The sequence below is a fragment of the Theropithecus gelada genome, chromosome 1 (assembly GCF_003255815.1).
Source record: "Theropithecus gelada isolate Dixy chromosome 1, Tgel_1.0, whole genome shotgun sequence".
Classification (NCBI taxonomy): Eukaryota; Metazoa; Chordata; class Mammalia; order Primates; family Cercopithecidae; genus Theropithecus; species Theropithecus gelada.
Window position 1 is genome coordinate 186692452 of NC_037668.1, and position 15501 is coordinate 186707952.

A 15501-nucleotide genomic window follows, 5' to 3' on the forward strand; every position below is an offset into this window, starting at 1 on the left:
TGAGGCAGGAGAATCGCTAGAACCTGGGAAGCGAAGATTGCAGTGAGCTGAGATCGTGCCACTGCACTCCAGCCTGGGTGACAGAGTGAGACTCCATCTCAAAAAATAAAAATAAAAAACTACATTATTAAATTTGGGTGCCCTGGGTTCTAGGATTGTTCATGAACGTGCCTAAAAGTCATTAATTTGCTCAGCAAATATTTATTAACCATATTATAAGTGACAGAAAATATGCTAGATGAAAGGAATATAGAACTATTTCTTAAAATAGACACAGTCCCTACCACTGGGGAGCCTTCAATATAGCGGGGAAGATTCGAAAACCAAAGAAAAGTATAATATAAAGACTATTGTAACAAAGAATAGAATGTTATTGGAACAACTAATAACAACACCACCTCAATACAGTTTAGACCAAGTCAGGGAAAACCTCAGGAGGCAGTAACAATTAGTAAGAACAAAAAACTGATTTGGATTTAGGTAAGCAACCAAAAAGTGTAGAGAACAGCATATGCATAGGTCCTGAGACACAACAGCACATGGTGACTTCGGCGAACTGAAAATTTAGTATAGTTGGCCCTTGAACAACACAGCCTTGAACTGCCTGGGTCTGTTTATACACAAATTTTTTCAACCAAACACTGACTGAAAATACAGTATTCACTGGATGCGAAACCCTCATATAGAGGGCCAACTTTCCATATACATACACGAGTTTCTGACTCATATATGGCTGACTGTAGGAATTGAATATACAAAGATTCTGGTATCTTCCGGTGTCCGGGAACCAATCCCCCACATATCCCTCAGTATGAGGGAAGACTAAATATACGGTTGAAGTATGAAGAATAAAATTATTGAAATTAGAGAACTAAACACAGAAAGCCTTGCAAATCATGCTTAACAAGTTGGGCTTTAGTCTAAGAGAAGCTATAAAGGTTTTATAAATGAAATGAAATTTTAAATTATTTTAGAACGACTATAATGGTTGCAATATTGTGAAATGGTGGTGTGCTTTGAGGGCAGTGTCATTTGGCAGCTGATGTGGCATGTGAGATTGGTGGAAACAGGCCAGTTCTGGTGTCCCAGGAAGATCCTGAAATATACAACATTGACCATAACGATTTTTAAACATATATATTGGTAGCAAAAGACATCAAGCTACTGATGTTCTGCACTGTGATATTCTGATTCTATTGGACATGTCCAAGGGAGAAATGTTAGAGCTTTATTTTCCAATCCTCTGGATTCTTTCTCTGTTCCACCCTCTTACAGGCTTTAGATAGTCACAAAGATCTGAACGAGCTGCTCTCAGGATGATGCAACAGCAGTTCCTATCACACCAATAAATACTGGAGAAGTTGGCCATTACAATTGTTTTGTTAGCTAAAAATGATGAATGCTTCATATACATATATGTATCTGTGTGTACGTATATTATATATTATATACATATATATGTGCACAGTATATATACATGTATATACATATATAATGCATATGTATACATTATACATTATATGTTATACATTACATATTTTATAAAATTATACCTATATTATACACACAATATTTTATGCATATATACACACACATATAATTATCTAAAGAATATGTTGGGGCCAGGAACAGTGGCTCACACCTACAATCCTAGTATTGTAGGGGGCCAAGGTAGGCGGATCACCTGAGATCAAGCATTTGAAACCAGCCTAGCCAACATGGTGAAACCCCACTGCTACTAAAAATAAAATTAAAAAACTAGCCAGGTGTGGTGGCGGGCACCTGCAATCCCAGCTACTCAGGAGGCTGAGGCAGGAGAATTGCTTGAACCTCAGAGGCAGAGGTTGCAGTGAGCCGAGATCGCACCACTACACTCCAGCCCAGGTGACAGAGCAAGATTCCATGTCAAAAAATAAGTTTTTTTTTTTTAATAAATAAAGAATATTTTGATTTAGTAATCACTCAAATTTTCTCAAGAAGCTACTTTAGGAGCCTTTTGTATTTTTTTTTATTTTTTAATTAATTAATTAATTTTTAAATTATACTTTAAGTTTTAGAGTACATATGCACAATGTGCAGGTTTGTTATATATGTATACATGTGCCATGTTGGTGTGCTGCACCCATTAACTCATCATTTACATTAGGTATTCCTCCTGATGCTATCTCTCCCCCCTCCCCCAACCTCATGACAGGCCCCAGTATGTGATGTTCCCCACCCCATGTCCAAGTGTACTCATTGTTCATTTCCCACCTATGAGTGAGAACATGCAGTGTTTGGTTTTCTCTTGTTGAGATACTTTGCTCAGAATGAGAATATGCAGTGTTTGGTTTTCTGTCCTTGTGACAGTTTGCTCAGAATGAGAACATGCAGTGTTTGGTTTTCTGTCCTTGTGATAGTTTGCTCACAATGATGGTTTCCAGCTTCATCCATGTCCCTACAGAGGACATGAACTCATCCCTTTTTATGGCTGCATAGTATTCCATGGTGTATATGTGCCACATTTTCTTAATCCAGTCTATCATTGATGGACATTTGGGTTGGTTCCAAGTCTTTGCTATTGTGAATAGTGCCGCAATAAACATACGTGTGCATGTGTCTTTATAGTAGCATGCTTTATAATCCTTTGGGTACATACCCAGTAATGGGATTGCTGGGTCAAATGGTATTTCTAATTCTAGATCCTTGAGGAATTGCCACACTGTCTTCCACAATGGTTGAACTGGTTTACACTCCCACCAACAGTGTAAAAGTGTTCCTATTTCTCCACATCCTCTCCAGCACCTGTTGTTTCCTGACTTTTTAATGATCGCCATTCTAACTGGTGTGAGACGGTATCTCACTGTAGTTTTGGTTTGCATTTCTCTGATGGCCAATGATGATGAGCATTTTTTCATGTGTCTGTTGGCTGCATAAATGTCTTCTTTTTTTTTTTTTTTTTTTTTTTTTGAGACAGAGTCTCGCTCTGTGCCCCAGGCTGGAGTGCAGTGGCGCAATCTCGGCTCACTGCAAGCTCCGCCTCCCGGGTTCACGCCATTCTCCTGCCTCAGCCTCCCGAGTAGCTGGGACTACAGGCGCCCGCCACCACGCCCGGCTAATTTTTTTTTTTTTTTGTATTTTTAATAGAGACGGGGTTTCACCGTGGTCTCGATCTCCTGACCTTGTGATCCGCCCGCCTCGGCCTCCCAAAGTGCTGGGATTACAGGCGTGAGCCACCGCGCCCGGCCATAAATGTCTTCTTTTGAGAAATGTCTGTTCATATCCTTTGCCACTTTTTGATGGGGTTGTTTTTTTCTTGTAAATTTGTTTAAGTTCTTTGTAGATTCTGGATATTAGCCCTTTGTCAGACAGGTAGATTGCAAAAATTTTCTCCCATTCTGTAGGTTACCTGTTCACTCTGATGGTTGCCTGTTCACTCTGATGGTAACTTTTTGCTGTGCAGAAGCTCTTTAGTTTACTTAGATCCCATTTGTCTATTTTGGCTTTTGTTGCCATTGTTTTTGGTGTTTTAGTCATGAAGTCCTTACCCATGCCTATGTCCTGAATGGTATTGCCTAGGTTTTCTTCTAGGGTTTTTATGGTTTTAAGTCTAACATTTAAGTCTTTAATCCATATTGAATAAATTTCTGTATAAGGTGTAAGGAAGGGATCCAGTTTCAGCTTTCTACATATGGTTAGCCAGTTTTCCCAGCACCGTTTATTAAATAGGGAATCCTTTCCCCATTTCTTGTTTTTGTCAGGTTTGTCAAAGATCAGATGGTTGTAGATGTGTGGTATTATTTCTGAGGGCTCTGTTCTGTTCCATTGGTCTATATCTCTGTTTTGGTACCAGTACCATGCGGTTTTGGTTACTGTAGCCTTGCAGTATAGTTTGAAGTCAGGTAGCATGATGCCTCCAGCTTTGTTCTTTTTGCTTAGGATTGTCTTGGCAATGTGGGTTCTTTTTTGGTTCCATATGAACCTTAAAGTAGTTTTTTCCAATTCTGTGAAGAAAGTTAGTGGTAGCCTGATGGGGATGGCATTGAATCTATAAATTACCTTGGGCAGTATGGCCATTTTCACAATATTGATTCTTCCTGTCCATGAGTATGGAATGTTCTTCCATTTGTTTGTGTCCTTCTTTATTTCATTGAGCAGTGGTTTGTAGTTTTCCTTGAAGAGGTCCTTCACATCCCTTATAAGTTGGATTCCCTAGGTGTTTTATTCTCTTTGAAGCAATTGTGAATGGGAGTTCACTCATGATTTGGAGGAGCCTTTTGTATTTCTATGCATTATTAAAGTATTGGGTATTGCTATGGCTTGAATGTGTCCCTTAGAAATTCATGTATTGGAAACGTAATTGCCATTTTAATAGTATCATTATGAAGTGGAACCTTTAAGAGGTGATTAGGTTATTTTTTTTAGAAGAAGCCTGTTTTATTTATTTGTTGAAATATAATCTTTTATTAAAAATAATTAGAGGGCCAGGCCTGGTGGCTAATGCCTATAGTCCCTGCACTGTGAGAGGCCAAGGCTGGTGGATCACCTGAGGTTGGGAGTTTGAGACCAGCCTGATCAACATGGAGAAACCCTGTCTCTACTAAAAATACAAAATTAGCTGGGCATGGTGGTGCATGCCTGTAATCCCAGCTACTCGGGAAGCTGAGGCAGGAGAATCACTTGAACCCGGGAGGCGGAGGTTGTGGTAAGCCGAGATCGCACCATTGCACTCCAGCCTGAGTAATAAGAGTGAAACTCCGTCTCTCAAAAATAATAATAATAATTAGAGAGATGCTTTGTTTCTTCATAAAATTCTGTGGTAAACACCAGCTTCCACCCTTCTGGAAAATCTATTTTTATTTAAAAACAAAAACAAACAACAACAAAAAACAACTTTGATTCTTAACCATAACAATAACAACTGGATTTTATTTATTTGACTTTAAGAAATCCTCCAACTCGTTCTTCAGCCCCCAGATTATTAAACTGAGTTCATAAGTCAAACTTTTCTGCAAATCATCATTGGTTGAGTTACGTGTATATATAAAATGTCTTTTATCTGAAGTTGCCAATTTCACCCTGTTCTGGGAGTTATTCCCACAGGCACTTCTTCATACCAGCTCCTTTAGCCCTTCCAACAATTTTGTAAATACCCAATGTTCTGCATTTGATTCTTTCCGGCTTAAAATACTAGACTGATTTATTTTCTGCACTGAACTCTGCTAAAAGAGTTGTCGAAAAATATTACTCAGAGAATAATTGCTTTGTTGTTTATATTTTACTGCTGGGTTCTGGGTGATTGAGGTTGCTGGACAAGTTATCTCGTTATGAACATGATTAGTTGTGCATTAGTTTTCTATTGGTGCCATAACAAATTACCACAAATTTAGCATCTTAAACAGCACAAATTTATTATTTTACTGCTCCATAGGTCAGAAGTCCAACAGGGTCTCCAAGGGCTAAAATCAAGGCGTTGGCAGGGCTGTGTTTCTTTCTGGATGCTCTAGAGGAAGATCCATTTCCATGCTCATTTGGATTGTTAACAGAATTCGATTCCTTAAAGTTGTAAGACTGCGATCCCTGTTTCCTTGATAGTTGGTGGCTGAGCTGTCATCAGAATTCCTAGCTTCTATAGCCAAATTCATTTATTGGCTGCTTTTCCCCTTCCTCCATCTTCAAAGCCAGCAATGGCAGGCTGAACTCCTCTCACACTTCAAATCTGTCCTCTTCCTTTCTCATCTCTCTGACCCACTTGACCACCTTCCTTTTCCACTTTTAAAAATTCAGGTGTCAGGTTGGGCCCACCCTGACAATCTAGGATAATCTATCCATCTCAGTGTCCTTAACTTTCATCATATCTGCAAAGTCCCTTTTGCCAGGTTAGGTATATATTCACAGGTTCTGAGATTAGAGTGAAAATGTTTTAGTGGGGTTGAGGGAGCATTATCCTGTCAACCTGACTTCACACTTAAAAAACTCCAACTCAGAGTCATCTGACATTAAAACTTTATTTTTTGTTTTGTTTTGTTTTGAGAGGGAGTCTCACTGGATCACCCAGGCTGGAGTGCAATGGCATAATTTTGGCTCACTGCAATCTCCACCTGCTGGGTTCAAGCAATTATCCTGCATCAGCCTCCCGAGTAGCTGGGATTACAAGTGTGCGCCATCATGCCTCTCTAATTTTTGTATTTTTTGTAGTGACAGGGTTTCACCATGTTGCCCAGGCTAGTCTTGAACTCCTGACCTCAAGTGATCCGCCCACCTCAGCCTCCCAAAGTGCTGGGATTACAGGAATGAGCCACTGCACCTGGACGACATTAAAACTATAATGTCAGCTTATTGCCACATTGAGATACAGCTAATTAATTTTCAAAGTACTTCAAACAACTCATAATACTAATTATTGCTACTAATAACTATAACCATGATCTGGAGGCATAGAATAAAATATAAACCCTCAGGACATAAAAGTCAATAGGACAAGTTTCTACCAGTTTTCCTTGCACTGAAGCATGGCTGAGTAATAGCACCTATACTTAAATAGTACATTATAGTTTTACAAGTGCTCTTGCATCCATTATCTTATTTGTGCTTTTCAATATCCCTAGGAGGCACACAAAACTAGGCAAGTCTATTATTCCCTTTTTACATATGAGAAAATGGGACTTCAGAAAGACTAAATAACCTACTCAAGTATGTTAAGTGTAAACATTTCTTTCAGAAGAAGTGACATTTAAGTGAGGGGACATGCATGGAGTAAATTGGTAAGTGGACAATACATAGAAAACCAGCAGGTCTCAATCTTCATGGGGAAAATGTTGACATTTAGAATATTTGCAGGAATGAGACAAAAACAAATAGTATTTGCTGACTTGATCTGAAACAGTGTAAAGATGAAGGGCTCCCTTTGGAGAGATACAGAAATTAAGCTTTTGTTTTTCAAGGTTTTCCACATCATGAAGCTGTTACCCAGTTCTTTCTTCTAAAGATGTCCACAAGGAAGATATACACACAGATAAAAGGGGCACTAAAGGCATTCTGCCTGTTGGATCTTGTCCCTTTTACTAGGGTACAACAGGGAATAGGAGAGTATAGGGACAAGTATACAAAGGCATGCAAAAAACAAATTTAAACCAAAAGTATGTAAAGCCAGTACCTATTTCCATCCTACTAATAATAATCATACACAAAAAGATGGTCTTTGGCCCTTCTGGATTGTATGCTGATTCAAAGATACTGTAAATTTTATCATCTATGATTCAGTGATTTTTCTAATGCTGCCCCTCCCAAGGTAATCATACCAAATGAGAAAACCAACTCTATTTATCAGCATCTACCCTACTATCTTCCTTCTTTACCTTCCAGCTCCCGTGAGGGAGACGGGATGGTCAATCAGGTATTTGAATTTATTCCTTCGAACAGGGTGATGCCAGACATGGTCTACAAGGCGTGGAAGAGTGCCCTGGGAAAAAGCAAATACACATGAATATCCAGCAGAGGGCAATCTAATCAAATAAAATTTATTAATAGTTTTGAGTAAGTACTGTATTTACATTAAGGGCACTTGAGTACTCTAAGGAAAAAAGAAAGAGCAGAATTCTTATTAAATAACATAAAGACTAAAACTAGAATAATTCTATAGTGAGTGAAAAACATTAAGGGTAGTAATGATCATTTTAGTAAATCCACATAAAAACAGGTCAATGGAAATACTCAAGCCTTGGAAACAATTTATACAAAAGACTGGAGTTTTCAATCTAAGAAATTACTTTAAATTTTTTTTTTTTTTTTTTGAGACAGAGTCTCGCTCTGTCGTCCAGGCTGGAGGGCAATGACACAATCTCGGCTTACAGCAACCTCTGCCTCCTGGGTTCAAGTGATTCTCCTGCCTCAGCTTCCCGAGTAGCGGGGACTATAGGCATGTGCCACCATGCCCAGCTAATTTTTGTGTTTTGTTTTTGCTTTTGTTTTTGTTTTTTTTTTTTTTTGAGGGGGAGTCTTGCTCTGTCGCCCAGGCTGGAGTGCAGTGGCGCGATCTCAGCTCACTGCAAACTCTTCCTCCCGGGTTCCCGCCATTCTCCTGCCTCAGCCTCCCCAGTAGCTGGGACTACAGGCGCCCGCCACCTTGCCCGGCTAATTTTTTATATTTTTAATAGAGGCGGGGTTTCACCATGTTAGCCAGGATGGTCTTGATCTCCTGACCTCGTCATCTGCCCACCTTGGCCTCCCAAAGTGCTGGGATTACAGGCATGAGCCACCACATCCGGCTTAATTTTTGTATTTTCAGTAAAGACAGTGTTTCACCATGTTGGCCAGGATGGTCTTGATCTCCTGACCTCATGATATGCCCACCTCAGCCTCCCAAAGTTCTGGGATTACAGATGTGAGCCACCACGCCCAGCCTAAAAAATTTTCTTAAGGCCAGTCATGTTGGCTCACTCTTGAAATTCCAGCACTTTGGGAGGCTAAGGCGGGTGGATTGCTTGAGCCCAGGAATTTGAGACCAGTATAGGCAACATGGCGAAACTCCGGATCTACAAAAAATTCAAAAATTAGCCAGGCGTGGTGGCACAGACCTGTAGTCCCAGCTACTCAGGAAGCTGAGGTGGGAGGATCACCTGAGCCAGGGTAGTCAAGGCTGCAGTGAGCAATGATCAGGCCACTACGCTCCAGCCTGGGCCACAGTAGTAAGACCCTGTCTCAATCAATCAATCTTAAAATTTTTAAGGCTATCTGGAATATGTAATATGTGCACAATAAATACTTAAAGAATAATCAGATTCCCAAAAAATAATGTTCCCCATTACTCTACATATGTACATACAAACCTTCGGGGTTTTAATTTTCTTAAGAGGCAGTAAGTTTTCAGGACAAGGACCAGCATTGGCCGCATAGGTCAGAGAAAGAAGAACTTCTTTAGGAATGAACTCATTCAGAAGGGAAGTAGGAAGGGGTTTTGAACGATCCACCATGTTTTTTTTCTCCTTTAGCTCAGGAAGTCCTAAGTAAATAGTGGAAAAGAAAAGCTCTTACTATATATATATATTTTTTAAGCTAGATGGAGCTTCTCAGACTGCCTCATCAATCCCATCTATTTGTTTCTAACAGGGAGAAACATTGCTTCTATTTGACAAGGATAGTAACAAATAATATTTAAAACAGTGAACATCATCTAGTCAAGGAAAATAACACTCATCTTGCCTACCCTACTCACATTACATCAAACACAATTTCAAAAACTCAGGTACTAAGATGAACCTGCATGATTCTCAATTCAAAGTTGAAAACTAAACTCATTTCACTTGCTCAGATAACTGGGAGAGCCTTAAGAAGATAGGAATGAATGTCTATCTTCCCTTTCATAAGAAAATCACAAATCTCTCCCCGCAAGCTGTAATTTTTTTCTTACATGAATTCAAAGGTGAGAATAATTGCATTAAATCCAGGCATTTATAGAGTGGAAAGGATCTGGGTTGGGCTTCAAAGTAAAAATGGAACTGGGATTGTTGCAAATGAGAGTGGAACAATCTAAGCTGACAAATCTGTGGAATGGGAACTGTAAAAAGAGTGTTCTACCCTGCTTGACTAGGGCAGGGGAGTAATACAGGCAGGTAGTTGGGCTTATATATAGGAAAAGCCCTCCTATGAAGTCAGGTAGAGTTGAGTTTTTATTATTCTTAATCTATGCCCCTAACACGGTATGGTTTACGTTTATTTCTACAAGGAGGTATCATGCTTTGATTACTGTCAAAAGTTGTTAGGGTTTACATTACCAAATCTCCCAAGAGCTTGAGATCAAAAGAAACAGGAAAAAAAAAAAAAAGTTGGGTGGGGCTTGGGGCTTTAGTACAAGGGGCAGGTGAGATGGGAAAAGCTTTAACAGAACAGGGGGTAAGGATAACACTAGCTGACTCTAGTACAGATCCGCATATGAAAGAAAATCTTAAGGAATTACTCTAATTTACAAAAATTACTAAAAGCTAATACAAATTGGCACGTTGCATTAAATTGCATTTCTCTTATCTCTGCTATTGCTTTTTATTGTTTTGGTTTTTTTTTTGAGACGGAGTCTCACTCTGTCGCCCAGGCTGGAGTGCAGTGGTCGGATCTCAGCTCACTGCAAGCTCTGCCTCCCGGGTTTACGCCATTCTCCTGCCTCAGCCTCCCGAGTAGCTGGGACAACAGGCGCCCACCACCTCGCCCGGCTAGTTTTTTGTATTTTTTAGTAAAGACGGGGTTTCACTGTGTTAGCCAGGATGGTCTCGATCTCCTGACCTCGTGATCCACCCGTCTCGGCCTCCCAAAGTGCTGGGATTACAGGCTTGAGCCACCGCGCCCGGCTATTGTTTGTTTTATTTATTTATTTGAGACTGAGTCTACCTCTGTTGCCTGTTGCCCAGGCTGGAGTGCAGTGGCAAGATCTTGGCTCACTGCAACCTCTGCCTCCCAGGTTCAAACAATTCTCCTGCATCAACCTCCCAAGTAGCTGGGATTACAGGCATGTGCCACCACACCTGGCTAATTTTTGTATTTTTAGTAGAGACAGGGTTTCACCATGTTGTTCAGGCTGGTCTCGAACTCCTGACCTCGTAATTTGAGACGGAGTCTCCTTCTGTCTCCAGGCTGGAGTGCAGTGGTGCAATCTCGCTCGGCTCACTGCAACCTCCACCTCCCGGGTTCAAGTGCTTCTCTCCTGCCTGAGCCTCCCGAGTAGCTCTACAGGCACGCACCACCAAGCCCAGCTAATGTTTTATATTTTTAGTAAACAGAGTTTCACCATGTTGGCCAGGATGGTCTCAATCTCTTGACTTCATAATCCGCTAGCCTCGGCCTCCCAAACGGGATTACAGGTGTGAGCCACTGTGCCCGGCCTATTTATTTTGAGATGGAGTCTTACTCTGTCTCCCGGACTGGAATGCAATGGCACCATCATGGCCCACTGCAACCTCACCTCCTGGGTTCAAGCGATTCTCCTGCCTCAGCCTCCGGAGTAAGCTGGGACTACAGATGAGAGCCACCAGGCTCGGCTAATTATGGTATTTCTAGTAGTGATGGGGTTTCAACATATTGTCCAGGCTGGTCTCGAACTCCTGACCTCAAGTGATCCGCCCACCTCGGCCTCCCAAAGTGCTGGTATGACAGGCATGAGCTACCGCGCCTAACCTCACTATTACTTTTTCAAAGTTCCTTAAAGCCAAAGACCAGGAACCAAAAAAAAATACAACTATTGATATTTAAAATAGGGTGAATTTAAAACCATATATAAATCAACATTTGAAAAAAATTATAAACAGTATTTAGATGGAGTAGTGAAACAGGACTCTGACTCAAAATACAGTAAAAGGAATGATTTCTTGCTTTAAGCAAGCGTGTTAGAAAAATGTAGCCAATCAAGGTATTCTGAGTATCAGATTTAAAAAATCGGTGAATGGAAGGTGATTTCTGTCTTACGGCCATGACTGTTTATGACTTCAGAATCATCGAAGTTTACCTCTCGTCCCTTCCGTGGCTACAGACACTAACTTTTTGCTCTCAGACGTTGATGCAGAGTTTAGCGGGGTGGAGGGCGTTTTCGGGAGAGACATAATAAACAATGCCTCCTATCTCTTTAGTAATTTGAAATAGTCCTCCGGAAGGCTAATTTAGACACAAATCAGCGCCGCACTGGGACTACTTGCAGGCTGCCCACATAATCCTGCAGGGAGAGGAAAAAAGAAAAAAAGAAAGAAAAAAGATGACACCCATTGAGTATTTAGGTTCAGATCGTAGTTTAGAATTCATCTAGCATGGTTTTCCTTCTTCGGGGCGACCTCTATGTTCTGGGGTTATCTGTTGCGACTGAGAGGCCTTAGTGGACCGTCAGGTCAGGGTCAGGGAGCAGGGCAGGAAAGACCCGCTCGTCGGACCCTGCAGACCGCCGGCACCCCTGGTGGGCGACACTCGCTGCAGGTGGCTCGGCTGGGGACCCCAACCTTCCCCACAGGCAGCGTTCTCGCGCGCCAGTTCCACAAACTCGGGAGTTGGGCAGGCCTCGCACTGTTTCTTGGTTAAAAATGACTGGAAAGGGACACCCGCTATCCTACCCACACATTGCGTACCCCGCCAGCATCCGGTCACTACCTCCTTTGCTGGAACGCCTGTTTGTCGTCATAGAAACCCAGGACCCCGAGGTTTAGCGCCCTCGATAGGGGCTGCCTTCAGCGGTGCCGGCGGAGGAGGCAGACAGCTAAGACAATCCCTACAGCCTCTCGGAGTTTCTTGTGTTCTAAATCGCACACAGGTTCAGTAGCAAAGAAGAAAAACGTTTAATCCGGCCGTTGTCACGGAATCCGAAAGTGTCTCACCCCGGGGCTTCCTGCTGCGGGCCAGGCCAGTGCGCAGGCGCCAGCGGGGGTTAGCCCGAGGGGTCTACACCTGTAGCCCGAGATGCACGCGGGTTAAGCAAGGGTCTTCTAAGAGTTGTTTCCATCTTTCTAGGTCTGTTTTTTGTTGCTTTGCGTATTTTTCTTTCTTTTTCCTTCCTTCTTTCCTGCCTTCCTTCCTTTTTCCTTTTTCCTGAGACGGAGTTTCGCTCTTGTCGCCCAGGCTGGAGTTCAATGGCGCGATCTCAGCTCACTGCAACCTCCACCTCCTGGGTTCAAGCAATTCTCCCGCCTCAGCCTCTCAAGTAGCTGGGACTACAGGCACACGCCACCATGCCCGGCTAATTTTGTATTTTGTTTTTGTTTTTGTGTTTGTTTTGTTTTGAGATGGAGTCTCGCTCTGTCGCCCAGGCTGGAGTGCAGTGGTGCGATCTCGGCTCACTGCAACCTCCACCTCCCGGGTTCAAGCGATTCTCCTGCCTCAGCCTCCTGAGTAGCTGGGACTACAGGCGCGGTCCACCATGCCCGGCTAATTTTTGTATTTTTAGTAGAGATGGGGTTTCACCATGTTGGCCAGGCTGGTCTCAAACTCCTGACCTCGTGATGCGCCCGCCTCGGCCTCCCAAAGTGCTGGGGTTATAGGCGTGAGCCCCCGCGCCTGGACGCTTTGCATATTTTTCTAAAAACCAGACTCAGGGGGGATGTTGGTTAATAAACTCTGGGTCCCTTACTAGGTAAGTCGTTCGGTGCTTTACATTTCGGTCACGTCTTCCTTGGACCCTTAAAGGCCTCCCTTCAGAGCACAAGGAAGGCCTCCTGGGTCCAGATTTTTCACCCCCTTGGGGCCGGGAAGGAGGATTGAAGTTAGGTGGAACCAGCTCAGGCATAATTGTCGGGGCGTCTGGCGTAAAAACCTGACCTCAGGAAAGAATACCATCATTTTTAGTAGAGACGGGGTTTCTCCACGTTGGTCAGGCTGGTCTGGAACTCCCGACCTCAGGTGATCCTTCCGCTTCGGCGCCCCAAAGTGCTGGGATTACAGGCATGAGCCACCGCGCCCGGCCATGGCATAATTTCATATTAAGGCAGAGATTTAGTGCCAAATAATGAACTGCCGGGAGAAGCCCAGCGTCTAGTTGCTTCCAGACGGGCAGAAAACTATCTTATTCAATAACCATATTCCTTAGCACCAACTACAATGCCTGGACAAACATGAAAATCGGTTGGACAGTTCTCTTTTGTGTTGACAGAATTGTGCTGTGGTATGGTGATCATACATAATGTCAGAGGAGTTTGAACCACAGCAACTCCATCTTGAATAGGAGCTGGGTAAAATAAGGCTGAAACCTACTTGACTGCATTCCCAGATGGTTAAGGCATTCTAAATCACAGGATTAGATAGCAGGTCATAAAGACCTTGCTGATAAAACAGGTCGCAGTAAAGAAGCCGGCTAAAACTCACCAAAAACTAGATGGCCACGAGAGTGACCTCTGGTTGTCCTCACTGCTATACTCCCACCAGCGCCATGACAGTTTACAAATACCATGGGAATGTCAGGAAGTTACCCTATAAGGTCTAAAAAGGGGAGGAATGAATAATCCACCCCTTTGTTTAGCATATCAAGAAAGAACCATAAAAATGGGTAACCAGCAACCCTCAGGGCTGCTCTATGGAGTAGTCATTATTTATTCCTTTATTTTCCTAATGAACTTGCTTTGCACTGTGGTCTCGCCCTGAACCCTCTCTTGGGGTCTGAATCTGAACCCCCTTTCCTGTAACAATACGATTTACTGAGACTGGAAACAAAGGAGGAAGACCAGATTTGGAGGAGGACTTTGGAGAAGGATCCGTTTAGGACTTGTGGATATGTTAAGTTTGCAGTAAGACTGAGATATCTGGGTGGAAATGAGAAGTAACTATTTGATTATACATTAATACATGGGTCTGAAGCTCTCAGCAAAGGCCTGTGTTAAAGTTGAATGGATAAGGCAGGGTGTGGTGGCTCATGTCTGTAATCCCAGCACTTTGGGAGGCTGAGGTGGGTGGATCATTTGATGTCAGAGACCAGCCTGATCAACATGGTGAAACCCTGTCTCTCTACCAAATACAAATACCAAATACAAAAATTAGCCCGGCGTGGTGGCACATGCATGTAGTCCCAGCTACTCGGGAGGTTGAGACAGGAGAATCGCTTGAAGCCGGGAGGTGGAGGTTGCAGCGCCATCACATTCCAGTCTGGGCGACAAGAGTGAAACTCCCTCTCAGAAAAAAAAAAAATGTTGGATGAGTGGCTGGGTGTGGTGGCTCATGCCTGAGTAATCCCAGCACTTTGAGAGGCTTAGGCTAGAGGATGGCTTGAGGCCAGGAATTTGAGACGAGCTTGGACAATACGGCAAGACCCCATCTCTACAAAACAAAACAAAAAAGGTTGAATAGATGAGGCATAAGCAAAAACAGTACTATCACTATCAAAAAATACAGTTGCTACTCATAGGGTAATTCCTCTCCTAATTTTTTTTTTTTTTTTTTTTTTTTTTTGAGACGTAGTCTCGCTCTGTCGCCGAGGATGGAGTGCAGTGGCGCAATCTCGGCTCACTGCACGCTCCTCCTCCCGGGTTCACGCCATTCTCCTGCCTCAGCCTCCCGAGTAGCTGGGACTACAGGCGCCCGCCACCACGCCCGGCTAATTTTTTTGTATTTTTTTTAGTAGAGACGGGGTTTCACCGTGTTAGCCAGGATGGTCTCAATCTCCTGACCTCATGATCCACCCGTCTCGGCCTCCCAAAGTGCTGGGATTACAGGCTTGAGTCACCGCGCCCGGCCATCCTCTCCTAATTTTTAATTATACCAAGAGAATCTTAAAATGGAGTAATACTATTAAGGTCTTTGATGGAAAATACCATAGCAAAATGTAAGCTGAGTAGGTAAGAATCTTCCTAAACAGAAAACCTCAAAACGTGTAAAAGTGATGGTCAGAGTCAATTTTTTTTTTTTTTTTTTTTTTGAGATGGAGTCTCGCTGTCGACCAGGCTGGAGTGCAGTGGTGTGATTTTGGCTTACTGCAACCTCTGCCTCCTGGGTTCAAACGATTCTCTGGAGCCTCGGCCTCCTGAATAGCTGGGATTACAGGCACCCGCCACCACGCCCAGCTATTTTTTG

General features: G+C 42.8%; 1 protein-coding gene across 1 annotated transcript in view; it reads right to left on the reverse strand.

Moving 5' to 3' along the window:
* Positions 1-12354, reverse strand: part of AXDND1 (axonemal dynein light chain domain containing 1) — a 185853-nt gene extending 173499 nt beyond the window's left edge. Inside the window, exons 1-4 of the mRNA XM_025389451.1 lie at positions 12078-12354; positions 11471-11674; positions 8808-8980; positions 7338-7441 (exon numbers count right to left, since the gene is read on the reverse strand). Of these exons, the coding sequence (XP_025245236.1) occupies positions 7338-7441; positions 8808-8980; positions 11471-11564 (371 nt within the window). The 5' untranslated portion in view covers positions 11565-11674; positions 12078-12354. The remainder of the gene's footprint in view (positions 1-7337; positions 7442-8807; positions 8981-11470; positions 11675-12077) is intronic.
* Between the last annotated feature and the right edge of the window lie 3147 nt (positions 12355-15501).